The 26,806-nt window shown below is 32.3% G+C and overlaps 2 protein-coding genes across 5 annotated transcripts in view; one reads left to right on the top strand and one right to left on the bottom strand.

The window, feature by feature from the left end:
* The window catches only part of Vps13D (vacuolar protein sorting 13D), a 45,677-nt gene extending 33,434 nt beyond the window's left edge, over positions 1-12,243 (bottom strand). For 2 of the 4 annotated variants that reach the window (XM_074118164.1, XM_074118166.1), the window contains exons 1-21: positions 12,015-12,243; positions 11,156-11,346; positions 9,351-9,533; positions 8,920-9,168; positions 8,491-8,652; positions 8,038-8,355; positions 6,952-7,223; positions 5,563-5,726; positions 4,972-5,122; positions 4,691-4,889; positions 4,417-4,615; positions 4,210-4,333; positions 4,016-4,139; positions 3,746-3,906; positions 3,191-3,326; positions 1,750-1,928; positions 1,401-1,546; positions 1,110-1,301; positions 933-1,028; positions 376-579; positions 28-285 (exon numbers count right to left, since the gene is read on the bottom strand). In XM_074118164.1, the coding sequence (XP_073974265.1) occupies positions 28-285; positions 376-579; positions 933-1,028; positions 1,110-1,301; positions 1,401-1,546; positions 1,750-1,928; positions 3,191-3,326; positions 3,746-3,906; positions 4,016-4,139; positions 4,210-4,333; positions 4,417-4,615; positions 4,691-4,889; positions 4,972-5,122; positions 5,563-5,726; positions 6,952-7,223; positions 8,038-8,355; positions 8,491-8,652; positions 8,920-9,168; positions 9,351-9,533; positions 11,156-11,346; positions 12,015-12,111 (3,805 nt within the window). In that variant the 5' untranslated portion in view covers positions 12,112-12,243. Of the gene's footprint in view, positions 1-27; positions 286-375; positions 580-932; positions 1,029-1,109; positions 1,302-1,400; positions 1,547-1,749; positions 1,929-3,190; positions 3,327-3,745; positions 3,907-4,015; positions 4,140-4,209; positions 4,334-4,416; positions 4,616-4,690; positions 4,890-4,971; positions 5,123-5,562; positions 5,727-6,951; positions 7,224-8,037; positions 8,356-8,490; positions 8,653-8,919; positions 9,169-9,350; positions 9,534-11,155; positions 11,347-12,014 lie in introns of those variants that run through there. The other 2 variants (XM_074118165.1, XM_074118167.1) reach the window with 2 other exon arrangements.
* Positions 12,244-12,358: 115 nt separating this feature from the next.
* MnM (myomesin and myosin binding protein) lies at positions 12,359-26,806 on the top strand. The gene is made up of 11 exons (XM_074118168.1): positions 12,359-12,392; positions 12,719-12,919; positions 18,742-18,858; positions 20,397-20,659; positions 20,864-21,086; positions 21,894-22,181; positions 22,717-22,844; positions 22,998-23,170; positions 23,689-24,031; positions 24,656-24,824; positions 25,147-26,806. The coding sequence occupies exons 2-11, from the start codon at positions 12,856-12,858 to the stop codon at positions 26,652-26,654; spliced, it is 3,276 nt and encodes a 1,091-aa protein (XP_073974269.1). The 5' UTR covers positions 12,359-12,392; positions 12,719-12,855; the 3' UTR covers positions 26,655-26,806.

Below are 26,806 nucleotides of genomic sequence, written 5' to 3'. Positions count from 1 at the left end.
GCTGAATTAAAAAAAAACAGACAATACCTGTATCGTGATTTAAAGACGTTCTTTTGAGTTGAAGACTGAAAGCTTGCTGATTACTGCTCACAGGGGGAGGAACTGTTGGATAACCTGACATGCTATACATATCAGAAGAAATGTAGGCAAGGTTAACTTCTTTAGGGCCTGCTTCCGTCAAAGGATCAATTCCTAAACTAAGAATTCTTTGATGAGTGCGTCCGTCTGGAGTTAAATCTAAAACCTGAAGGCCACCTACAGATCCTTCTATTTCCAAACTAGATCCTGTATTGCATTAAGTATGATTACACGCTTTACTATCTTCAAAATTTATTTTATGAGAGAAAAAAAAAGGAAAATAATTAAATTATTTACCTATGTTTGCATGAATTTTTGCTTCAATCATTGTAGCAGTAGCAATTTTTCGCCCAATTACACCAGCTTCCGTAGCAACTGCTCTAAGTAGCAAAACATTAAGACGATGGAAATCAAATGTCACTTGTGTTCTTGTAGTAATAGGAGTAGAAATGCTATTACTTTCATCACTATTAGAATAATCACTGCACTCCGCTGTACCTGCTAATAAAGTAAGTTTTATTCTATTAATTTCAAATGCTTTCAAATTAACTCACTTTAATTTAACAAGTTAAAAAGAAATGAAGTCAGTAGTTTTAGTTCTACATAGTCAAGAATTTTAATTTATTTTCCTTCTTTTTCCTTTCTGATCACCCATCGTCCAACATAGTACCAGATTGGAAATACCGATGACCTATTTAAGGTAATCAAATAGTGTGCTTGGGACCCCCCACCCACCCACTTACTCAGTCCTTTCTCAAAGGTCCTTAGAACGATAGAAACCAATTAACTTGTGGATTATGAAATGATGTCAATTTGTTTACACATAATACAAATTTTCATTACAATATACATACTTGGTGGTGGTACAGGAACTACGTGAGCAATCGGCTTTTGCTTTGGAAAAACTCTGTGTACAAACCCAACAAGCTCTACAATGGTTTCTTGATTAGCTAAAAAGAATTAATAACCACCTATAAGCACAACTTCTGCAAAAGATTTCCCATAAGTCAAATTCTCAATATACGATATACCTATTATATCTAAATTATTAAATTGTATATTGGCAATTTGAAGATGCTCTTTCTTTTCATCGTTTGTTGGACAATCAGCGCTTACAAATATCAATTCCAGAGAAATTAAAGCCTCGGTGTCTACCATTTCAATAGCATTTGGAACAGGAAGTTTTACTTGAGAAGGCGCTGTAACACCAGAAGGAGATTTTGCTAAACAAAAGATTTTTGGTTTTTTAACATTTTATTCTGATAATATTGGCTAAAGCAATTGAATATAAAATTAGAAACAACAAAAAATTAACTAATGACCTCTATTAGCTGATAAAGAAGAAATGGCTTGAGAAATGGCCAAAGGCGAGGTTGGTAGCTTAATGGTTTTATCTGGATCTGGTGACGAAGGGGACGTTGGAGATGTTGGCTCACTGTCTTGCAATATCCCACTTACACTATCCATACTACAAGCAAAAGGATGATTCATTAAACTTTGATAAAAGATGTGAAAACATATGAAATTTAAAACTCATTTTGAAATCATGTTTACTTCCTCTAAATTACTGTTCAAGATGGCTACAGCAATAAAAATATCTAATTAAACATATAAATAATTTTAAGAATACAATAACATTCAAATAATTCCTGCATACTAAAATACACTAACCCAACATGTTTATGACTTGCAATCAGAAGTTCAAAATCAGGACCAAACGTTTGTAAAGCATCGACTAACAGTAATCCATGTACACTGAGAGAAATACTGGTGTCAAAAGGTCGTTTAGTAAATCCCATCTTAACTCCACTGACCTGCAGTTCAGCAACACTTCTGCCTCTTGACTGAACCTAAATTACATTTCAATTTAAATAAAGCCAACGGATAAAAAAATCAGGACGTTAAGTCTTAATTAAGTCTTAACCTCTTCTAAAATAATTTACTTATTAATCAATTATTGCACAGGGCGTCTCAGTTTCTAATAACCAAACTCTAGGAATCAATCGAACAGTTCAAATGGAAGAAAATATGTCTCGTAACATTTAGAAAAAAAAAAAAAAATTGGAAGATAAGTTTCAGATTTTATATTTTCACTTTTTACTACCTATCACATAAAATTGCTAATAATTTCAGATGTGGTGAAACAACAAATTCGACCATCCGAAAGTGTGTATAAAACCACTTTTCGAAATCGAGGCACATATTTCCGATGAAAAATCCAAATCTGCATGATTACAGTAGCTACTCTAAGTATTGTAAGAGAAAGTCAATTTCTTGGACCCAATTTACTTCAAAATTGAAATTTTTATAAATAATGGGGTGCCTCATCAGCAGAGGTGCTGGGGTTCTGATAACGCACATATGAACAATATATTAAGTACTAAAAAACCATTCATAGCGAATTTATTAGAATTTACAGTATGGAGTTATCCAATCAAGTTTTACCTTTTTATATTGTTATATTGTACTATACTTTTTTAATGAAAGAAAGTGGAATTAGCAAAATCTGAAAACTAGATCCAAGAAACTTTGGTTATTAGAAAGGCCAGGGTCCATCTTATGACAGCAACGAGTATAGTTTAACTTAAAGCTACTCCTTTAAGTTTAAATATCTTAGTGGTAACAATGCTAAAATAATAAATAAAAGAATGAGAATTGATGGGGGCATGAATGAAGGTGCAATAGAAAAAAGTTCCTAAGAAAAATCATGGAAAAGAAGCACAAAGTAAAAATTAGAAGTTATTGTATTGTATTAGCAGAAGCTATTGTAAAAAAATGCATTTGAAAAGACAAACCAGATCACAAATGAGGAAGATTTATAGCAAGGATAAATTAGAAAGCGATGAACAGGGTTGAAAGCAAACCTATTAAATGAAGTAACTTAGGTACAAGAGGAATATCTTCACCGTGTAAACATTTAGAAACAATAGAAAAAATGAAATCGAATGGAAAAAAACTCAGCAAGGGCTCTTCACAGGTTCAGGTGTAGAAAAATAAAAAACAGTAAAACAAGAAAAAGAACTGAGAACAGATCCCCATAAGTATACATATCAATTATACATATAATGTAAACAGTAAACTATAAAAATCTAAAATAAATACACAATCTCACCTCTAAAGCCATTTGATCTACAGAAAACTGAAGCATCAATAATTTTGCACCAGTGTCTAAATCACTATCTTCTAAAGCAATTTCCTCTTCGGTTAATGTCCCAAAAAGTTCATCATTAGGGGTTGTTTCCTGAGATCTAACCAAAAATTACACACGAAATAGTGATAATACTCTATGCGTTCTATCTTAGTAATTTCAGTTCTCTCCACTAATTCTCATTCAACTTAAATAAAATTTTTCTCCTCAATGCAAGTATTGGGAATAAGCTGATTGGAATAAGCCAGACCTCTATTATTTCCTTAAATTCTTTTTTTTTAAATAACTTTCCTTGAATTAAAAAAAAAAAACTTCCTAAAAGGAAGTTGGTTATCGTTTCTAATTCAAATATCACATTGATTCAAAACAAAATATGGATGACCAATCTCTAGGTTAATGCATCAAATTTCATGTGATAGTAAACTTTAAAAAAATCCATCTGCGAAATCAATAGTGGGGATAATAATGCTAGAAACAATAGTACCACTAAATTTCTATAAAAATAAAAAATAACTCTACCTGAGTGGAGATATTAAACCTCGTCCACTAATCACAGCTACCAACGATCTGACTGCTTTTACTTTTTCTTCATTTATGTGTGCAACCAATTTAGGTAAATTACCAGTCAACGTTAAACTTGGAAATTGTGGATCAATGGTGTGAACGACTCTTCGTTCCATCTAAAAAAAAGTGAAAATTCATGCAAACATTCTGTAAAAATTGAAATTACATAATTAATTTTTATATGATAAATAAATTTATTTATTAATGGTAAATAAAGAGAGTTACTTGTAACGAAATGCTAAATTTATCTAGGATATGTAACGAGGAAGTCCCACGTAGGTGAGCGTATTTCCAATTATCTCGGACACAACCCACTAAAATTTGTAAATCCGACAACTCAATAGAATACCTTAAATGACACAAGTTATTACTTTTAATTTTTCAATACAATTTACAAAAAGTTATTTAATAAGTTATACCTTTCATATAATTTATTATGAAGAATAAGCTCATTAAGATTTGTGATATCTACAGACTGGTTCCTAGAAGAAGCTAGTGAACTTGCTTCACTTCCAGGTGGTGTTGAACAAGGAGTTTGAAAAGCTGAGAAATGAGTATTTGTTGAATTTTAAACGTTATTAAAGTTAAGCAATTGTAATGTGGACAACAAAATATTAATCACGTACCTTCTTCATCCTCTTCTTCTTCCACAGTCTCAGATTTTGGTCCTTGTGAAACTAAAGATGGATCAGTATTTCTATTTGTAAAATATAATTTTCCAAAATCGATTACACAAAGAATAGCGTTTTTATCATTGAAATGTTCTACTAGAAATATCTGAGGGGCTGAAATATCCAATTCTAAATCCCAACTTTTTTTATTTGTCTAAAACATAAAAACTATGCATTGGAATGTATCGGAGCAATCTATAATTAATCTGACGAATATCTTATAATTTACCGAATGCCCATGAACTAAGCTTTCCCAATTACTAAGTAAATGCTGTTTAGTTTTTCTTTTCATGGCATGATAACTTTTTCTAGCAGCCTGCCTTAAACCTGAATCCTTAACTTGATGGGGACCAGTAAAAAAATCCAATATCCACTTAGTAGCTCCAGGATTGTAGACAATATCTAATGATTTGGATTTAATTTCAAGCCTCAAGGGGGGAGAAAAACAAATAAACTTGAAAAAAAGAATCGTCAAGTATTGTTAATATTTAATGTTAATAATAATTTTACCTTCTATCTGCTGAACAATTAAGTGGTTTATATTCATAACTAAGTTGGAAAAGTGGTTGATCTCTAGTTGTGGATACATTGTGACTCAGAAGACGAGCTAAGCCCGCAGGTAAATTTTTACCTTGAATGCTAGAAGGTGCTGAATCACTTTCTGTTGAAAAAATTATACATCTCAATTTTTTTTGGTTCAATAATTCAATTAAATGCTAAATGTTTACATAATAAAGTTCAGCTACGTTGTTTAACTTAATTTAAAGAGATTTTCACATCTACTAGTTCTCATGTGACCTACAAATCCTCTTATTTGTTGATCCTCCAGACTGTAGTTTCTTTTAAGGAAATTGATTTCACAAACTGTGAGAAATGCAATAAGAAGTCGTAAACCGGATATTTTAAAGTTGAATTATTGTTTTTGATTCAAGAATATACTAGCAAACTGATTAATATTAACTGATGGAAGGACGTTAAATAAATAATATACGAGTATATTCGTGGTTGATTAATAAATATCACAAACATTTTATTCTCGACAAAGATATGATTTTTATGATTATGATAATGAGAGAGCTTTTTAATATTGTTAGTACTAACTCTGTGGAGAAATTAAAACAGGAAATGCAGAGTCTTTGAAAAGATGGTCTCGAAGATAGAGGGCTCCAAGTGTTACACTAATACTATGAGAACCGCTCCTCGGGCGTGATTCATAACTCAAACGCACATTTTCAAACTGTAGCTCCATCAATGGCTCCTTTGTACTGTAAAATAATCATTTTTTAAATATCGTAAGAGGAAAACTTATATTTAGATTTTAATAACAAAAAAAAGCTAATATAATTTCACAAAACGTTTTTTAAATAGAAGAGTAAAATGTGAAGAAACATGTATACAAAAACAACTTAAAGTAAAATTCGTAAATAAAAATGGAATATAATGTTAAATTGTAAAAAAATAATAGTAATAATTTAAAGCAGTCTAGTATTTATCCTCGAATCTAAATTATTGTAGCAAGAGGTTGTTTCTTTCGTATGTGATGAAACCCGAATTATGATGAACACGAAACACGATTTCGTATGTGTATGTATGTGGTGATCCTAATCCTACTAGTGTGGGAAACAGTTTTGGTCGTTGGCCTCCAAACCTTTTTCCAGTACGCTAACGTCCGGACAGAGATTTCTCGTCATAGACAACACACTATCTATCACCAGATAATGTGTTGTAAGATGCTCTTAGGAAGAGAAATCTAAGGGCAGGTTGGACTGAAACCCGTGATTTCAGCGTGGGAGGCAAATACACTAATCACTGAGGTAATCTCTATCCTAAACACTTTCTATTGTTCTGACTTAATTTACGAAAATTATCAGGTAATTTTCTTTATAATTTCGCTCACTGAAGCTTACAGTTCTAATAAGTGTACTTAAACGAGACAATAACTCGACGTACATAAAACAACGAATCTATATGCAATGTTTGAAGTGGGCTCAAGATAAAATAGAGCGTGTTAACCGGTTGCTGTCCCTTTTGAAACTGGACTTACAAACATTGACGGGTACACATCAAACGCTAAGCTCTGCGAAATTCTGATCCGCTCCAGTTACAATAGAGAGTTTGCAGAGAAAAACGCGCTCATACCGACCTTGTTGTGGTCATAACAAAAAACTAAAGCTAGAGTGCGAACAGAGCGCGGGACCGAAACAACGCCCTAAACAGATGAACAAAAACGGACGTTCTTCTTTAGTGTACCCGACAACAAGTAGACAATGTTAGTCGAAGTTCAGCAAGTTGAGCAACCTGCTCCGCTCTGTTGCGTTCCTCTGCGAACGATTCAGAGTGTTTGGTGTGCACCCACCTTAAGGACAACAAGGCGTTTACTAATAGATGATTATACAAAAAACCACATGCAAACAAACTTAGTAACCATTGGTTATAGTTAAAAGCTTTAAATCAACTATCAATGTAGAGGATTGAAATTTACATTTGTACCTCGAACATAAGTTAAAAGCACCCTGCTTAAGTGTAAAATTAAAATGACCGAAAATTGTATCCCTTTTCAGAAGGGTATTATTTTCTATGCTATCTGCTAAAGCGTCAAGTATTTGTTCCTCTAAAGCATTACTACTAGAAGTTGGGGTTTTTTCTGTTTGTGATGAATGCCAACCCCACCAGTGTGGGAACCAGGAAGCCAATACACTAACACCTTGCTGACGTTTACCATTCACTTGACATTCAGGGCGTCGAGTACGGCTCATTGCAACCTGAAAATAAGAAAAAATAAGTGTAGTTTCAATTGAAAAAACTGGAATAGTATTCCAATGGTGACTAAAGTGGGAAATTTTCTACATTTACTTTGTTTTTATCAAAACTTTACCAAGAGCCCAAATAAATTATTAAATGGCTGAAAAATACATCTAGAAAATGTCACTAGATTTAAAGTCCTACTGCTTAATTACCTACTTTCATTGCTTACAAATATTTTTTATAATTGAGAATAGTCATAGAATCTTTTCCGAAAGAGTTCAAATGATTCTTAGGAACTCAAGATATAAGATATTTCTGATGAGGCTACTTAGTAATACGATTCTAATTGTGTTTTATAACAATAGAATTCTGAATAAGTACATTCTGATAAAGTAATAACGAAAATACTCGGTTTATAGAAACCATCTAGGGGTTAACAACTCAACTAAGCAGATCTGCCGGATAAATTAGTCTAGCGATCTGTGATCAGTAGTACACTAGGGGAAGATTATCAGTACCTCAGTGTTATTAGGTACCTCAGGTATCAGTATCTCAGTGGTTATTGTACTGCGCGGAAATCCCGGATTTGAATCCTGTTGCTAACCTTTAGATTTTCTTTTACTAGAGCTTTTTACTGCCCAATGGTGAAGGACTGTGTTGTCTAATCAGAGAGAACACTCTCCGAAGACCGGCAGTGCACTAAAAGAAAGCTACGGGTACAATGATCTCATAACTATGTTGACGCGTTTTTAATTAAAAAAAAGAAGTATTTCTGAGTTTATGAAAACATATGGCTCACAATAAAAGTTATAAAAATAATACATCAACTACCTGTCGTAATGCAAATAAATCCTCAAATTCTCTGGAACTTTCAAATAAATCTTTGAATAATTTCTCTTCCTCTTTTAAAACAGTTGTTGGCGTGATTAATAATTTACTGTAAAGCGAAACATAAGCCACATTATCTCTGGCTCTACTCAACGCCATCTCCCAAGTTATAGATGGTTTCACAAATCTGCTACAAGCATACTTCCACCACAACTGAGGAGTTTCTTTAATAGAAGTCTTAGGTCGTTCGCGAAGATGTCCCTGACGTCTTTGGAGTAGAATTAAACCTCTTCTGCAACCTACCATTTCATGGTATTGCCTCTGTAATGAGATGAATAACATTCAGAAATCTAAAATTTCATAAAATACTTTTTTATTTATTTATTTTTAAATAAATCTTTACAAAAGCATACTTATTTTAAGTTTGGGTTTAATATAAACAACTATTAATCTTACTTCTGTGAGCGACAATGGAACTTGATCCAATGTGAGGTCACAAATAATTCTAGGGTTAGTTTTAGATCTTAATGGAAGTTCACTCCTGTTTCTTTTCACGTGCGCTTGGGCATTTACTGGACTTAGTAGATATTCATGTGTGTTTCTACAACTCATTGCAACCTGCAATCCAATATTTTTTTAATTACTAACTCTATTCCGCAAATATTTTCTATTTTTGTTTCTTACTTTTAAGAATATAAATTTCCCGTAGACAAGAATTAGCATCAATAGATTGATGATACGAAAGTTTGGTCTCAGTTTGATAAGGCCACAGCACCATGGCTGGTACAAGAAGATAGGATAATGATAATATTAACTCTATTAAAACATACTAATATCTGAAATACTAATATGGTCAGAATTTTTCAACATAAAAAAATAGCTTACTGACAGCTCCTGTGACGGGAGGTCTCCCCATAAGCTGTCTGTCTGAATTGAATCCCAGTAAATTGCGAATCCACTCATTTCCATAAGCTTATATGATTCGGTACCTGTAGAACAGGATATGAAACAGGGGTTCCATAACGCGTTACAGCTTTGAGCAGAAAGCGATTCCATTTGTATTCCAGCGGCAAAAGTTTTTCCAGCAATAGTCATGTTGTCTTCATAACGGATATGTACATCTTTTATTTTCAACTACATAAGAATAAACATTATTGTTATAAGGTAAAAGAATATAATTTAATAAAGATAGAAAATTAAAAAGGAATCTAACATATTAATTGTAAAAATTGAATATTTTTCATCTAACTACCATATTAAGAATACAAAAATTAAATTCATTTACATAATTCAGAAAAATAAAAAATAAAACGAACCTGTAAATTTTCAATAATGTTAGCAGCAAAGTTCATGCTAAGACCTAGCCACGACGAATAACTCGACGCATAATAGCTTGTATCCTGAGAAGTTTCTGTCTCTGATCGCCATCCAGTTTCGATTGCATCCAGTCGACTTAGTTTATAGTCTAAAACAGCCTGTTCTTCTGCTTCTTCACTCAACTAATAATGAAAAAGAGATAACTAAATGATAATAATGCCAGAAATATTTTTAACAAATATACAATTACAGAATTCGTTAATATTTTTTTTTTTTTTGCTTTTACATTCAGCAGTTCTTCATATAAACTGCATGTAATCAGTTTTTTATCATGAACATATCGGATGGTAAGGAAGTAATCTCAAAATATAATATACTTCAAAACTGCTATTTACTATTTACTACTATTTAAAAAACTTTTATTTCTGCTTTTTTTCAAAAAACCATATTATACATACATTACATTAATTTCTTTTTTGACTGTGAAGGATGCATATATATTTTTTTTTACTTTTTTTTTTTTGCTTTTGCGGCACTGGCCAAGAGAAGATTCAAGTTCTGAAGTAACTTACTTCATATTAACATAAACTCTCAAAAAATAAAACAAACTAAAAAGTTTTAAAATAGTTTTTTGTATAACAAAAAAATTGAAAATATAAAAACAAAAAAAAGTTATACGCTATAAATGTAAGTAAGAAGAGCACAAGTTTCTGCTTTGGCACAAAAGCGGTCGTACGATGGTCAAACACTATCGTAGGTTCTTAGTTTACCAAGCATAAAGGAAATAAGAACTGTAAAAAACTGGATTACATATTTTGGAATTTTTATTTTCACTTACAGGAGAGAAAACGGCTATCAATATTTTTCTCTGACGGGATCTTAAAAATCTCAAGCTCCCTACTAGAAAATTCCAATAAATCTCTAGTGCCGCAGTCTCTCTAGTTCTATCATTACCATTTTTAGCGAAAAAACAAATTTATACACATATTGACCTATTTATTTCAATCTTTCTGGTGAAAGCAATGTAAGCAAAAAACGGATCCATTCGTAAATCTAATAATCACTTTCTTTCAAACATAACTCTAGACCGCATCTGTTAGCGATCTTTAATCTGGCTTTACATTATACCATTGCATTGTGCAATCACGTTGGCATTTAAAACACTGCACTACTCTCAGACTATAAGGTTCCACCACACATCTCGAGAAGTATAGTTACACATCCTGAGGTAAATTCTGACCCTTCAGTGCATGAAAAACTGTACCATTAGTTTATAGAAAGCTCGTAGGCAAAGAAAGTAACCGCTCAGAAATGAGCTTGAGGATCTCACCAACAAAGTGGGAAGTAAATAAGTTAAGATCTCTCTATGTTTCATTTCATACTAACTGAAAATTTGATTCTTTTTGCCCTCCCATCTAATTAAAATTAAACCTTCACTTGATATAAGACGTATGATAAGTTTTAGTTGGAGAAAATAAATGAAAAATACTATTCCATCTATTTTACATTTAACAGAAATTGCAAAATAAAATAAAGTAATGCCTACATTTTCAGGCGGGCTTTACTTCCAACTACCAAATTAAAAAATAATAATACAATACATATATTTCAGGCTAATCAAAGGGTATAAATTTTATTTTATGACCTGTGCAACTCTTCAGACGGCTGACAACCATGTGAAGTGTCATATTGTTTTTAATATGTTTTTTTTCGTTGTTACAATAACAGAAATATATATGGATAATTTGTACATAAAGACAAAAAATAAAATAAACTTAAATCAAATTTCCAAAAGAGAAAATACCTCTGTAAGACGTACTGGTCCGACTACAATATAAAGTTGATCCATATAAATTTCCCAAGGAGCACTAGTTATCTGACTAACTGGTATTTTGAGTTTCACTTTACCAATTAAACCAGCTCTTACTTCAACTGGAAGTCCAATTTGACGAAGAGAATCCTTCTTTAAAGGCAAATTTTCTAATTCAACTGCACCTACGTTCAACAAGTAAATTAAGCACCAAGTCATAATCTTGTAGACTAATGCCAAAAAAAATAAATATATATTTCGTTTCTGCAAAGTAACAAATACAAAGATTTTATAGAAGTTCAACGAATAGTCACACATAACAAATAACATGTCTTATTCCTGCCAGCTTAACTAAAAAATATTTACTTATGCATCAGTTCTGGAAAATCATAGAGAAATATCTCTGAGGTACACATCTATAGTTTGCGATAACCGTAGCAACTATCCTACAGAAAATATAACACCCTCTGGACTCTAGGCTGGAGTGCATGCAATTTTTATTAAACCAATCCTGTAGACTGAAAGCTTCATAAAAGATGAACTATTTGTGGAAAAATCATGTGTATTTTGAAGAAAAATAATGCAACATATTTGTCAACAAACAAAAATTTAAAGAATACTAAACATAATATGCTTCCTTTTCTCAAATGTTAAGGAAAATTAAATTTTAAAACTATTTAATTTTCTTTCCTTTCTTTCTCTAATAAGATATGCTTGAATGAATACTTAAACATAACTAATGATTGCAAAACTGCGTAGTGAAAATATTGGTGATTTCCAACAGTCAAATAACGAATGCCTTATCGAATTTTTAATTAATTTTGGCAAAATTTATATTATTACATTAACTTACCTTGCAATAAACCAATACTGAGCTGATCTGTATTTAGATTTTCCACGTATTTTCCTAAATAGTTATTTATCACCCAGGCTACAAGTCCTTCCAACATTTTGAAAACTTCTTAATAAAACTATGTAAAACTATTCAGTTCACACCACAATCGTAATAAATAGCTGTTATTTCATGACTTCTAACCAAATGGGTGAGGACTGCACGTACACTGCTAAAGGTAAGGTTACATAATCCGACATAAGTGGAAGTGATAAGACCTACCATACATTTAATTAGAAAACACAGAGACATCTAACGGCAGTAGACAGAAGAGTTAGAACTCAGTAGTTAGTACCACAAGATAGTGCTAGGTGCTCAAAAATATTAATATATCACAAGGTTTGTTAATGAAGTAAGCTTCTTAGGCAAAATTTATAAAAATTGAACTGAATCTAAGCAAGTACATACGATTAGGTTCTACTTAAATTGAAATTTCAAGCACTTGTACCTGTTAACTAAGAAGTAAATATTAAAATTGAAAAAATATTTTTCCTAGGGTCCTAAACTAATATTTTATAAACTTTTCAAACAAAGCGGTACCTAACGAATAATTCATTTCATTTCTCTATTATTTCAGTTGAAAAATGAAAAGCTACATAGCTATATTAAGCTACAGTGATGGGAGAAATGTGGCCAAACTATAGCTTACTCTATTTTTGTTCTAGTATTTCCTGGCTTTTGGCCAGCAACTCATCAGCAAACTATGGTGGCAAACAATCACATAAACTGATCGGGACTACTCAGTACGATTCGCGAGTGGACAGGATGTGGCCTCCATCGTTCGGCCTATCTGTCGGCAGGCATGGGATCTGGAGGAAGTAAACATAAGTATCAGGGGTCCAGGACTGCACATCAGGCAGCCGCCGGTAAGTAATATTAAATTAATTTGAATTTTAAAGAAATACAAAGGCCAGGGAGGTAATACCCTGTTAATAACACTTATAAAGGAAATTTTATTTGATAAAAGCTTCACACAGCTTTGATGCCCTTCTTCAAGAAGAGTCAGTGTTGAATATCAAGGGATTAAATAGATTTGAGTACAAAGTTATCGTCATAAAATGTTTTTATGCATGAATTAGTGCGAGTTTTTAGGAATTCCAAAAGTTTGTTTCAATGTCTTAATTGGTAATGGGTTAGTTCCGCAGTGCTAGATATCTTTGATTTAATCGGTCGTAGCATATTTATTGTACACCTGACCGATTTCGGACTTTTATCCATCATTAGAGGTAGATTAATGAGTTTGGTGCAGAAATTTCGACTTCACTTACGTTACGTCTTGCTTTAAACTTTCTGGCTCAAAAATAAAGTTCCAACTAGAGTAGTGCAACGGCAGATAAAATCAAAGATGAAAATCTGTTCTCTATTCCAAATTTAAAGAATGTAGATGTATGTAATTAAAACTCTTGATTTTTTTTTGAAATCCAAAATAACCAAACTCAAATTAAATCAGCAAAATACTGTGTTAGCTAGCTAGGTGTACTAGGCTTCAAAGAAGAAAAAAGTCTGCGAAAAAAGAAGATTAAAAATTCGTGGTTAGATAAAGCAATTTTTTCGTAGTCTAAAAACTTCTCTACCAATCGTTGATGCAAAATGATTTTCAAGAAGTCTCAGCGAGCAAAATATCTCACACCTCAACTTCGCGATAGCAACAACCCTCAATTGATCGAGTTAATGTAAAAACACTTCTTAACGCCAAGGTTCAGTCACATTAGCTAGTTTGTTCACCTAAATAAGAAATAATCCGACATTGTTTACAGTTATTGACATTCGGTGAACATAATTCCAATATTAATTTTGTTCAGTATTGTAAATATTTTGTTTTAAATATTGCTAAATGCTTAGATGGCTATACTGATGCTTTATAGTTACTTGATGGAGGTGTCAGATCAGATCTACAGGGTTCTAAATGGTTCATTATGACACTTTCAATTTAAGGGAAGTGAGTTTAATGAAAAGTGTAAATTGAACTGTTAAATTTATGAACATTCATGAATGTGCACATGAACAATTTAACAACCCCTGCAGACCACAATAGTTGTGCCGTTGGTGGAACACCGGCAGAGACGCCAAGATTTTTGAACGATGGCAAATCTATTCTACCTCCTTATTATTATTTGTCTATATAACGTTTTATTAGTTCTCGGGGTAACTAAATATTTGCCAGTTATAAAGAAATAAAGTTACTTCTACAAAACGCGAAATAAGAATATTAAAAATACGTACAATTTTTACCAGCTAGTTTGTAGAAGTATTACAATAAATCTAAATTCAATTGCAAAGTTGATTTACCCTCCAAAACATTAGATTCTCTTCACTTGAGAGGAGATCACGAGGCCACTGTCTTAAACAAACTTAAATAAAATACATTAGCTTTTTGGTTAAAATTATGAGATAAAGTACTAATAATATGTTGATTTGTGTATCTTTGTTGATTAATTAGCCTGTATACTTATCTTTTTAAATTGAGAGTTTTTATTGAGTCCAAAAGCATTATTTGCAAATTTTGACAAATGTCTTTTTGTACCAGAAAGCGAAAATTATCTGATTTTTGTATTTTTTCAATTAATTTTTTGTTCACATTTTGTAAATATAGAGATGGTTTAAATTGTAAGAACAAGGGGTAGAAGCTACTTGTCGTAGATATAACCTCGTTGATTGCAAATATTTTCTTCAGTTCAAAAAATATTTAATAATATTGTAACTAAATAAATCTTAGGAATTTTCTTTCAGTTTAAATTTAGATAAAATTCGAGGAAGAATTGATAAATAATTCTTGTAAAATTATTGAGACATTCAATCAATCATCTCAACTTATAAGTGAAAAATAACTAACTAAAATTTGAATTATTCCTTCTTCAATTGTGCCAAAAAAAGTAATGTTTAAGCGAAAATCATTGACCTTTAATACAATACACAAAACAAATCTTGATACTTTTTTTGTGGAGACATGTGCAATATACTTATTATCTAGCTGGATAAAAATACGAACATCCAACGCATCCAGGACTTTTTAAAAATAGAAACTCTCAAATCTATGTTTCGATCCAACATCATCTAGATAATACTTTAGTAATATAATATTATTCGCTCAGAAGCCGCTTAGGAAATCATATGATTATGAAAATTATTTATATATTAATTTATCACTATAATCAGAAATGTTTTAACGAAAGTTGGTTACTTTGAAAAATAATCAAATCCCGAACTCAATAAGCTTTGGAGGGGAGAAATATTTACACTCTAATTATAATGTTAGTTGTTTAAAAGAATTTAAAATATTTTTGGAAGTAGCCGATCCTCATTTAGATAAGTACATAAGTAGGGATGTATCCTTCCTAACAGACTACAGACTTATATGATTTTACTTGGGTTATTTCCGAAATGCCAGAGTGGCATTAGAAGGAATAGATGTTTTATGGATAATATTTTTGTTTTAAACTCAATGATTAACCTCCATATTGGCTTGAAAAGAATGAAGCTATGAAAATATTGTTTGTCGATTTCAAAAAGGCATTCTACTCAGTTAATTATAGTTTGTATAGGGGTTTTCCGGTAAAATGTTTAGGATTATTTTGTCTTTTATAAATTCTCTAACATAAGAATACAAAATAATAACTATACAACAATAGCAGTCACTCTATCCTAGGGGGTCGTGCGAGGGGAATTATCAAGTCCCATTATATTTAATCTCCTTCTAAGCGATTTAGAAGACTTTTTATAAAAGTACATTAAATAGAATCTGTTATTAAGCTTAGTAGATCACTTATTGACATATTTCAAATTAATAAATTCTCATTCAATGTACGGAAAACTAAAATTATAAAATGTAGCTGAAGTAGGAAATGCAAAAAACAAAAACAAAATCTTCTTTCAAGGAAAATTCATTAATCTTGTAATTTAGTTCTCCCAAATTTGGCTTTTTCAAAGAAAATGCAAATGTGGTAATTAAAAGAGCGAATTTGTCAATCCAGTTATGAGTATTTTAAACAGAGGTAAAGTTAAATCGTGGTAAAGAATTTTATCTCTTTCAGTTACACAAACAATGGAAAAAGTGCAAACAAATTTATTACGTATCTTTTTAATGCACCTCGTAACACTCCTGGGCTTCCTTTAAGGCTGGAAACTGGATAGCTCGCGTTTAAGTTGTTCATAATTAAGCAATCTTCACAGGGGATTCATAATCTTAAGATTTATAAAGAATAGCCTTAAGGTTAGTTTTACCAATTGATAAAAATGCCCAATACCAGTAAAACTGGAGTGAAACATTGGGTTAAAAATATCTAAAGGGAGATGGGATTGCTGTATGGAGCAAGAATGTCAGTTTAGTGATGGTAATGACAGTGTGGTGAAATTAAAGATGGGTATTAAGATGGCTTAAGGTATAAGCTGTAATGCGTTGTATGCCTTGAACTGTATACCTTAAATACTGTTTAACTGGGTAAGCTCTTAAGTTTCTCTGCAAGCTCGAATGCCTAATTCGATCAAACTTGAGCATAGCCAAGTAAGATACTAGATTTCACTACTTCTGCTGAAGGTTTGTCTAGAACGCGAAGAACTGTTGGGAGAAAGGTAGAATTAAGAGCAACAAATCCAAACTGGTAGTCAAGAATTATTCCTTTAGATGCAAGAACTGAATTACTCGTGTAAGCATATGTTTCTCCAAGATTTAGGTTTCAGGCGTTTTGGGTATGTTTTGGAACCGTTTTGATTGATAAGGCAATTTTTATTTATATGTTTAATTTTTTCTGCACGTAAAAAGAAAATTACATCTAAGATAATTTGTTTGATTTAGTTTTATAAAATTTTATTTAAACAAGTATTAATTTAATTTATTAATGCTTTATATTTTACAAAAGACAGCAACAAAAAAAATTATCTCGGTGGATTGTTGAATTCATTAAATAAAACGACTAGACAAAAATTGTAGTGACTCTAGAAATAAACTAAGTTGGCAGGCTACCCTAAAGATTAAAACGCGGCTAATACCTTCAGCTACAAGGGTTGCCCAGTTTACCTGTGCATACTACTTGAACTATTTGATGGATTAAGTAAATTTTATTACAAACCACAATCTCAAAACTCAATTCAAAAGTAAATAAATAGAAACTGAGAGATAGGAAATCACCCTTTTAGATTACTAATTAAATAACTTCCACAAAATATATACGAGGGGGTACCCAAAAAAAACCGGAATTATTTTTTAAAAGCTATTTATTTACAAATTTTTTACAGAACAACCTTATCCCCTTCAAAATACTCTCCATTACAACTAATACATTTGTCCCACCGGTGCTTCCACTGTTCGAAACATTTTTTGTAGTCATCTTTAGAAATGGCTGACAGCTCCTTCTTCGTTTTTTTCTTGACCTCTTCAATGTTGTCAAATCGGTGACCTTTCATGCCCTTTTTCATGCGTGGAAATAAGAAAAAGTCGCACGGAGCCAGGTCAGGCGAGTAAGGTGCGTGGGGCAGCGGAACCATGCCATTTTTAGCCAAAAACTGTGTAACAGAGATGGCTGTGTGTGCAGGTGCATTGTCGTGGTGGAAGAACCAGTCTCCTGTTTGCCACAAATCGGGTCTTTTTTGGCGAACACTATTGCGCAATCTTTTCAAAACTTCCAAATACAAGGTTTGATTGACGGTCTGACCTGGGGGGGACAAACTCTGAATGGACTACGCCTTTGGCATCAAAAAAGCAAATCAGCATTGTTTTGATGTTTGACTTGACTTGACGACATTTTTTTGGTCGGGGTGAAGATGACGTCTTCCATTGGCTCGACTGTTGCTTTGTTTCTGGGTCATAACCATAGCACCATGACTCATCACCAGTAATGACCTTTGTCAGAAAGTCTGGATCAGTTTCAAGCTGTTGTTTCAAAGCACGACATGTTTCAACTCGATGTTCTTTTTGATTGTCAGTCAGAACTCGAGGAACAAACTTGGCAGCAACCCTTTTCATCCCCAAATCTTCCGTTAAAATTCGCTGAACCGAGCTCCAAGATAACCCACTACTCTCTGACAGTTGATCAATTGTCTGTCGACAGTCTGTGAACACCAGCTCTCGAATTTTTTCAACATTTTCGTCAATTCGGGCAGTTGATGGACATCCAGAACGAGGTTTGTCATCAATCGACATGTCGCCATTTTTAAACCGAGTAAACCACTCGTATACTTGAGTTTTTCCCATAGCGTCATCATTGTAAGCTGTTTTCAACATTAAAACACTTTCAGCAGTATTTTTGCCGAGTAGAAAACAAAATTTCAGAGCTGCACGTTGTTCACTTAAACTTGCCATCATAAAAAACGAAAAAAGAACAAAACAGCGCTGGTAAAAACAATTACTGCAGATGAACAGAACAAGCCAGGCAGACAACACAGGCAGGACTGAACTGGCAAGGAATTGCGCTATACACGTCTAGCGGCAGAAATGCGTACTACATAAGCTCCATGCGCGGCAACGCAATTCCGGTTATTTTTGGGTACCCCCTCGTATCAGACAAATTTAAAACCATCAGTAGTAAATAAGCTACTCTGTGGTGGAGAGATGATTGTAGAAATTAATTTGCTTCATAAATTAGAAAAAAGTTAATTTGTTATGCAACTTCTATTAAATATTAAAATTTCCTTGTGGACTGTATAGATATTAATTGAGTAATAAATTAATAAAAATATTTGGCATTACTTTCAGACAGACCTTCGCCCCCTGGTAAACCATATCTTCTACCTGGGAGCCCCAGATCAGATCCAGACGTCATCACAATAAAATGGACTCCACCACTCTTCAATGGTGGTTCCAAAATTACTGGTACGGATGTTAAAGAACATTTAAGTAGTCTTAGACTTGTAGTATTTTATATAAAAAAACAAATAACTTATAGTAGAAAGGTAAATATAATAACTGCTTTCTTTTGTTTCGCTAACTGTTGTAATTCACTTTTTACTAAGTGTTTATTTTCAAAATGCTGCTATGAGATTGTAAAAATTAATAATGTTAATATAAAAACCTTCAAATGATGATTCCTACGTGTTTGTAGGAGATTGCAAGACCTCCACCCAACAAATAAGAATTCAAAAAATCAAGATAAAAGTTCTTTTAACACGATTTTCTCTTATCGCAGTTAACATTATTAAATTTTTTTTTCACTTAAAATTTGCCCAATAAATAGGTTCTCTTCAATATTAAAGCATTAAAGGTAGAATGTTAAGAAAAATTCGCTAAGACCCCAAAAATTCATTTAGTGTAATGGCAAAATAGCACTTGCTGTGCTAACTTTCTACATGTTTGAAATTTTGGTTAAATATTTAATCCTTATTTATATTTAATAGTATAGTTAATAAATTACGCTAAATTATACTTAGAGCGGGTATTGGTCTATTGTCAAGAGCGTGGCTTTTAAACGTGGTAGATCTTCTGTTCGAAAACCGCGTATGACTACTTTTTACTTGATAGAAAAAATTGTTGTAAAGTGTGAGCTCCCGCCTCCGACCACGACACCTAATTCGTAGTTGGACGTTAAGTCCGCCTGAAAAAAATAAGCGATTACTTTACTTAGAGGAAAACCAACTACATCCTTCACCACAAAAGTGCCCTTAATAAATCTTGTTGAAATATTTCAAATAAAAGTAGCACAAGTTGTATTGGTGTTCAATAAGTAAACAAGTAGTGCCTATTTTTCAACAGGCTTTACGTCCAACTACCAATTAGGTGTCGCGGACGGAGGAGATTAGCAAACGTATTTTACTATAAAGTTCTCGTATTAAGCATTAAATAAAATCCAAGGCGTAGACCAGGAATCGAACCCAGTACCACAATACATATGAGCTTTGCAGATCTCAATCAGTAAATAAAAAAAGTGTAAAGAGCATCGTAGGAGCTTCTTTTTCGAGAAAAGTTTAAAAATGATCATAATAACATTCGACGTGCCACTTCCGATTGGCCCCTTTTTGTCCGAAAGCTATTGTCAGGTCTGGTAGCAGCTTTTAAACTAGAGATCAAATTTGAAAATTTTGTTTTTGAATCACCTAATTACATTTAAAAAAAACAACTTAGAAGTTGTCATTAAGATGACTTCAATATTAAATATATTCATTTTATAGGTACTATTTTCGAAAAAAGTTTAGATTTAACAGGAAGTTTAATTTTTTTCCCTTTATGAATGATTTATTTTAAACTTAAGCTGTAATTTTATACTCAGTCACCGCTACTATAATGTATTCTTGTTCCTTTGTCTGATATAAAACTAAACATGTTTTCGGCAAAAGAAACAACATGCTATAAATAAATAACAATAATTATATATATATTATATTAATTATATATTATAACGCAAGTTTTGTCTTAAGGTTTCTTCGTGGAACACAAACGAACTGGCTCACCACATTGGGTGAAAGCCACACCGGTTATGGTCCGACATACCCAACTTTCTTTAAGCGGGCTAGAACCTGGTATGAGATATCAGTTCAGAGTGAGTGCAGAAAACTGTATGGGTCGCTCGGATCCAGGTCAAGTATCAGAGCCTTTCGCTATATCCTATAACAAAGGAGCCGCCATGGCTCCAGTATTCGTTCGTCCTCTAATGGATACAACGGCGATTGAAAATGATAAGGTATGTTTACCTCACACTCTTTAAATCCTCTTTAAAAACAGAATTTCTTTCTTTAATATTACAGTTTGGCTTATAAATTGGAAAATTATTTTTGAGATTTCAACACAGTACACAGAGAATGCCACTATCAATACTTAAACAACTTTTAATTTTATGGTTACGAAGGAAATGTACAATTTTTACTTATTTTTTTAAATTTTTTAGGTGGAATTCTTAGTGCAATTAGAAGGTACGCCAACTCCCAAAATTTCTTGGTACAAGGATGGTTTCGAAGTATTTAGTAATCGTAGGCAACGTGTTTCAACAGACGGAGATCTCAGTTCTTTCATTATCCATCAGGCATCTCTCAGTGATGAAGGCGAAATTAAATGTTCAGCAACGAATAAAGCCGGTCATGCTGTAGTTAAAGCAAGACTTGTTCTCGAAGGTAAAAGTCTGATTAATCATCTGTCTGTTCTACACAGATGAAGTTAAATGGCTGTTGTTAAGATAGTGCTCTATATTGAGATCATTTACAAAATAAATTTTATTTTAAAGAGAAAACAAAATTATGTTTACTAAACTGGGACAATTAATCTTAATCATCTTTTCTTGCGCTCTCATTCTTGTAGATGTTTTTCTTTTAATTTTTATCATAACTTCTACTTCTGCTTTTTTTTTTGTGTGTGTGTCAATTTTAATCACCGTTTTCATCCTAAATCTATTTTTTTTTAATGTCCTTACTTGACGACTGCCTTTAAATTAATTGTTCTTGTATTTTGTCTCGCCTTACTTTTGAATTGTTCTGCACCATATCTATTGTCATCGATTCTATTGGAAAAATTAGAGTGTAGGCAAAATGATATGTTCAAATGATAGGTATAGTAATAGTCTAGTCTGTTCTTTTAAAGGTACGTTACATAGGCTTGATATAAATAATATGCATTTTGTTACAAACTCACTTAAATGAGTGTTTTTCTACAACCGAACGTTAAAGCTACTAAATATCTTAAGCAAAATATTCGTGGAAGATCTCCCTTGCATCCCTAATAGTTAAACTAACTTACTTCAAGAGAATAAAGAGGTAATTTTTTTTTTTAAGCAAATAAATTAGTACTTACATAACGTGTAAAGTAATTTCTTACTTCAAAAGTCTACTGAACGAATTCTCAAAATGTCACCTATCAACTCATGAATTGCCTTAATAAACGTGTTTTTATAGTTTGCTTTTACAAACTAAATATTTCTGTTTCAGCTCCTCCTTCGATTAGATTACCTCGACAATATGAAGATGGATTGTTATTTGAACTAGGAGAGATAGTGCGTTTGAAAGTATCAGTAACTGGTCGTCCGCAACCTACAGTAACCTGGTTTCATAATGGTGACATGTTGTACCCAAATAACAGGGTTGAATTAGCATCTACTGAAAAGTATGCCATGTTGAGAATCATTGAGGCCCAAAGAGAAGACCGAGGAGAATACCAGATTAAAGCTAAAAATTCAATAGGAGATGATTCTGCTTCTTTTCTAGTTACAATTACAGGTAAACAATTTAATAAATTGATTTATTCTGCAAGAGTAACAGTTCTCAATGGAAATACTTGTTTTAAGATTCTCTGAATAGAGAACATCTTTTTAGAGGATATATTCCTCCTTTCGCTCTTAGTAGTCATGAATTTCTTAAAAAATATAAAAATATAATGGGTGTTCTTTTCAGTTTGAAGGGTTTCTTCGTGCCCGGAAAATGTAAAAAAGTAATTATAATTCAAACTTTTCCGAGAAAATTGATATTTGAATGTAATATCAATAAATACAAGTAATGCTTAGCAACACCCCCGCCCCAAATTAATTCATGAGCCCAAATCAAAATATAGAGTTCCAGCTCCCTGAGATTTTTTTTTTTTTTTGCAATAAAATGGACGCAATGTTTCCTCTTACTAGTCAGTTAAAGTAAAATTTTGTGTAAGTGTCTTAAATAGTGTTCATGCAAAGTGTATTGCTTTTTTGAAATGGAATTAGAAAGTGAGGTCTTGTTTGTTTAAGAAATATGTGTTATTCATGTACATTTAATTTATTAGATCGCCCATTACCACCTGGAAAAGTAGCTGTTGTCATGACTTTGGGAAGATGTGTTACATTATCTTGGGGTGCTCCTAACGATGATGGAGGATGCAAGATTGGCAACTATATTGTGGAATATTATAGGGTGAGCTTGCTTCTTTTACGATTTTACTTAGAGATAAAAACGATTAGGCAAGCTATATATTTGATCTCCAGTAAAGAAGTATAATAACTGTACAATATTCGATTCTTAATCATCTGCATCACTCTAATTTTTTATTTTTTTTTATTTTGAAAGATTGGGTGGAACATGTGGTTAAAGGCAGCTACTTGTAGACAGTTGACAACCACAATTGGAGACTTAATAGAAGGTTCCGAATATAAGTTTAGAGTAAAAGCAGAAAATCCGTATGGAATTAGTGATCCAAGTGAAGAGTCTGACATAATCTTCATTCCTGATCCAAAAAGAGGGTTTGTGTTGCAGTAGTTTAATTGATTAAATTTGTTTAATTAACCATTAATGTAAATATAATTCAATTTTACATAACATTCAAAATTTTAACTAAAATTTTACCTTTACATGAAATGAATTTTAAAAAGTTCTAATTCAAATTCACTAAAAATTAAATAATAAATCAGCTTATCTCTAAAATTAAGACTTTAATGGACCACATTGATTCTTTTAACGGTTTAGACTTGTTGTTCATAAAAATTTAATAATTATCGTTTAGGACAACTAAAATGTTGGATGTTTGTTAAGTTTGTGGTATAAAAAATTACTTCATTTCAGCAATGATTTTTTTTAGTAAATTCAATAAAGACGTTTTGTTCTAATTAATGGAAAAACAACTGTAATTTTCAATTACACAGTAAATTTGAATTTTGTAAAAACGAAATAGGCAACAAAATTGTTTAAATTCTTGCTTCAATAAAAATTGCTGTTACCATTTTCTGTATGTTTGTTTTAATTTAAATATTTTGTTTTTCAGTCTTTTGGAGCCTCCACCTCGCAGCAGCCAGGTTCTGCTGGATGAAAAGCCTGACCAATGGTTGGGAAATCGAAAATTACCGGCCCCAAACACACAACATCCAAATATAGCTAAAAATTTATCTCTATCGAAGAAAAATGCAGAGTATGATTGGCCTTATGAGGAAGAAGAAAGCCCGCTTCCTTCTCCTGTGGTTTTGGCAAATCAGGTCTTGAAAAAAGTGAAGTTAGCTCCAAAGAGAGGATGGAGTGAAGATAGTCAACCTTCTTTCGACGAACCCGAGAAACCTCTTCCACCTGTTCCGCCAAAGAGAAAAAATAAAGCATTAGTTACAACTGAAAAGGTATGAATTATTAATAATTTAATTTGCAGTTTTTTTTTAAGGCTTGCGTTAAAACGTCATCAAGGCATTAAAGAACGGATAAAGTTTATAATAATAATACCCCCTCCTTAAAAAAAAAATATTGGAACAAAGGGCATATCCTGTTTCTTAAGGCACCGCTTCCGAGGTTTATGTACGGTTAAGATTTGTAGAATAGAAAGGCGGTTCCACCAAAAAGGGGAAGGAACGCAGGCAATCCAAAATGCCCACGGTTAAGATTTAATAGTTACCCATCTTACAGGAAATCATTTTATGTTTAAAATTGATTCTTATTTTACTCTAATTAGTCTGCATAAGAAGGGCTGAACTTGTTATTGTTTTATTCAAAAGCACGTGATTAAATAATTATTTTCATCTAAGAACAGCCTTTATCATTAGATGGGAAACTACATCCCTTTAATTTATAAAAAAAACAAACTAATAAGTCGCAAACGACGATATTTTAGTTATCTATCTTGTCATCTTGTCTGTATTAAGCACATCTCATTGATAGATGAAAATTATATTGTATTGCAGTTGTAAATGGTCACAGCAAATGGTTATATAAGCATATAATTACTTTACAATGTCATATATGTATTTCAGGCTGAGTGGAAATCAATGTCTGAAGATAAAAATAAAACTGAAGATATTAAGCGATGGGAAACTAGGGAGTTTAGTCCTACAACTTCACCTAATGGTGAAGAATTACACAGTAGTTCTGAGATGATGCTCGTTCTCTTACCAAATAGTAGAGAAGAAACTGAAGAAAGAGGTACGCAGGCCTTTCATATAATAGAAATATGATTGCTTTAGAGATTTTTGCATTTACTGTCAGTCGTGGATGGAATTGAATTTCGAAGTTGACACTTTGTTCGAATTTTATAACATCTATTTAGATAAAGAAATACAAAAAAAAAATTCATTAGTTTTTTTATTTTGTTTTTAAAATCTCAGAAAAAAAATTTTGGTTTTACTGCTTATTAAATGGTGAGCATTCTCTTACTCAGCAAATTTTACTCTAACAAGCAAATTGAGACTTGCTTCTTATTGAATGCATTTTTCAAATCTCTAATTGAACTTGCACACCTGTTTAGATGAAGCTGATGAGCGTATCACAGCTGAAGATTTGGAAAAAGAGTCTATTATACCGCCACCCATGTCGCTGTCTGCACCGGTCTTAGGCTCATGTGAACCATTTGCAGCACCTTTACGGCAGTCAGTGAGTTCTTCAGAACTGATGTATGAATTGGCATTAGCACGATTAAACAAAGAATTCGATGTCGAAGAAACAGAAATGAATTTACGAAAGAGATATGGTATCGAGAGAAGAAGAAGCTTTGAGAAAGGTGCAACCAATAATAAAGAAGATTTGAGGTTAAAAGAAAATAGAGAACTGTCATTGTCTTCAGAAAATATCACGATAAATGATCAAGAATGTAATATAAAAGAAAACTCTCCAAATAAATCTCTGTTAGAAGATAAAAAGGATGAGGAATCCGAAAAATTAATAAACAATAAAAAATCTGAACAATTTTCTGAAAGATTTATGCAATTTGAAAAAAGTTTCAAAGATTATTCTGTGAAATATGAACTTGACATTAATCCTTCTGATATTGATAGTGTTGACAGAATGTCTTTTGATTATAGTGAAGAAACAGATGAAGAAACGTATCACCCAAGAGCACCTAAAGGGACATTTACCCCTATCACTATCGAAATCCCTCAGATTCCACGCTTAGAGGTGCCCAACCAAACTTCGGTTTCAGATAAAAAACTAGATGATTCTGAATGTCTATTTGAAAATGAAATTTATCTAAAGGAAGAGTTTACTAGAAGTAACACTCCATCGCCGGAAGTATTACGTGAACCTATTAATCAGAAAAGTATGAGTGAACAAAGTGTGACCAATATTTCTCCAAATTGTAGCTCTACTCAGTTAACTCTCGATCAAAATAAGACGCTAACTCCGAAACCTATTCTAAAATTGCGTGACCGATCAGTAGATAGAGGAAGTGATGTAAGTGATACAGAACATTCTCATCAAAAAAAGGTTCGCATCGAAGCTCCAGATGATAAAGATAATATTGATTCAATTGCCAGAAAAGAGAACGATATTGGATTATCTGCAGGTATTGTCGCACGTAATAGGCGCATGAAAAATCTGTCTTCTAATGAATTTAATGATCCCATGACAGTTGTCATTAGCCATTATAGCGATATTGTTCGTGAATATGGTCGATCAAAAAAATCACCGACCAAATTGTATTTAAGTTATGAGGAACTAAAAGCCGCAGCAGAAAAGACAGAATCTGACGAACCGTTATTACAATCATCAGAACAGAAAGAAAACGTAAAGCTAGATGAGGAAAGAGTAATTGAATCAACAGACTTTCGGAAATCTACTTTGTCCTTACGTTTGAAAAAAAAGGACTTGTTCAGAGAGTTTACCCTCAATTTATTTTTGTTTTTCATTGCTTGTTGGCTTTTTATATTTAACGACCCTCTCTTAGTAATTCCCATTTTGATATTAATGATGTATCGACAACTAAGCGAAACATTAAGCAAAAAACTTGAATATTTCTTAAAAAAGAAAAGTCCCTAAAAATTAAATATAATTTTATATTCATAAAACGTCATAATCATTATTTTAAAAATAAGTTTAAAACTGGAATAAAATGTCAAGACTGTGATAAGCATTTTGTATTTGGACAACAAAAAATAATTAATAAATACGTCCTTAAATATTCTTCTTCA

This window comes from Rhodnius prolixus, unplaced genomic scaffold, assembly GCF_049639745.1.
Source record: "Rhodnius prolixus isolate KJV_2025 unplaced genomic scaffold, Rpr scaffold_2, whole genome shotgun sequence".
In the NCBI taxonomy this organism is placed as follows: domain Eukaryota; kingdom Metazoa; phylum Arthropoda; class Insecta; order Hemiptera; family Reduviidae; genus Rhodnius; species Rhodnius prolixus.
The sequence above is the reverse complement of the archived record's forward strand: the minus strand, read 5'-3'. Positions and strand labels throughout refer to the sequence as shown.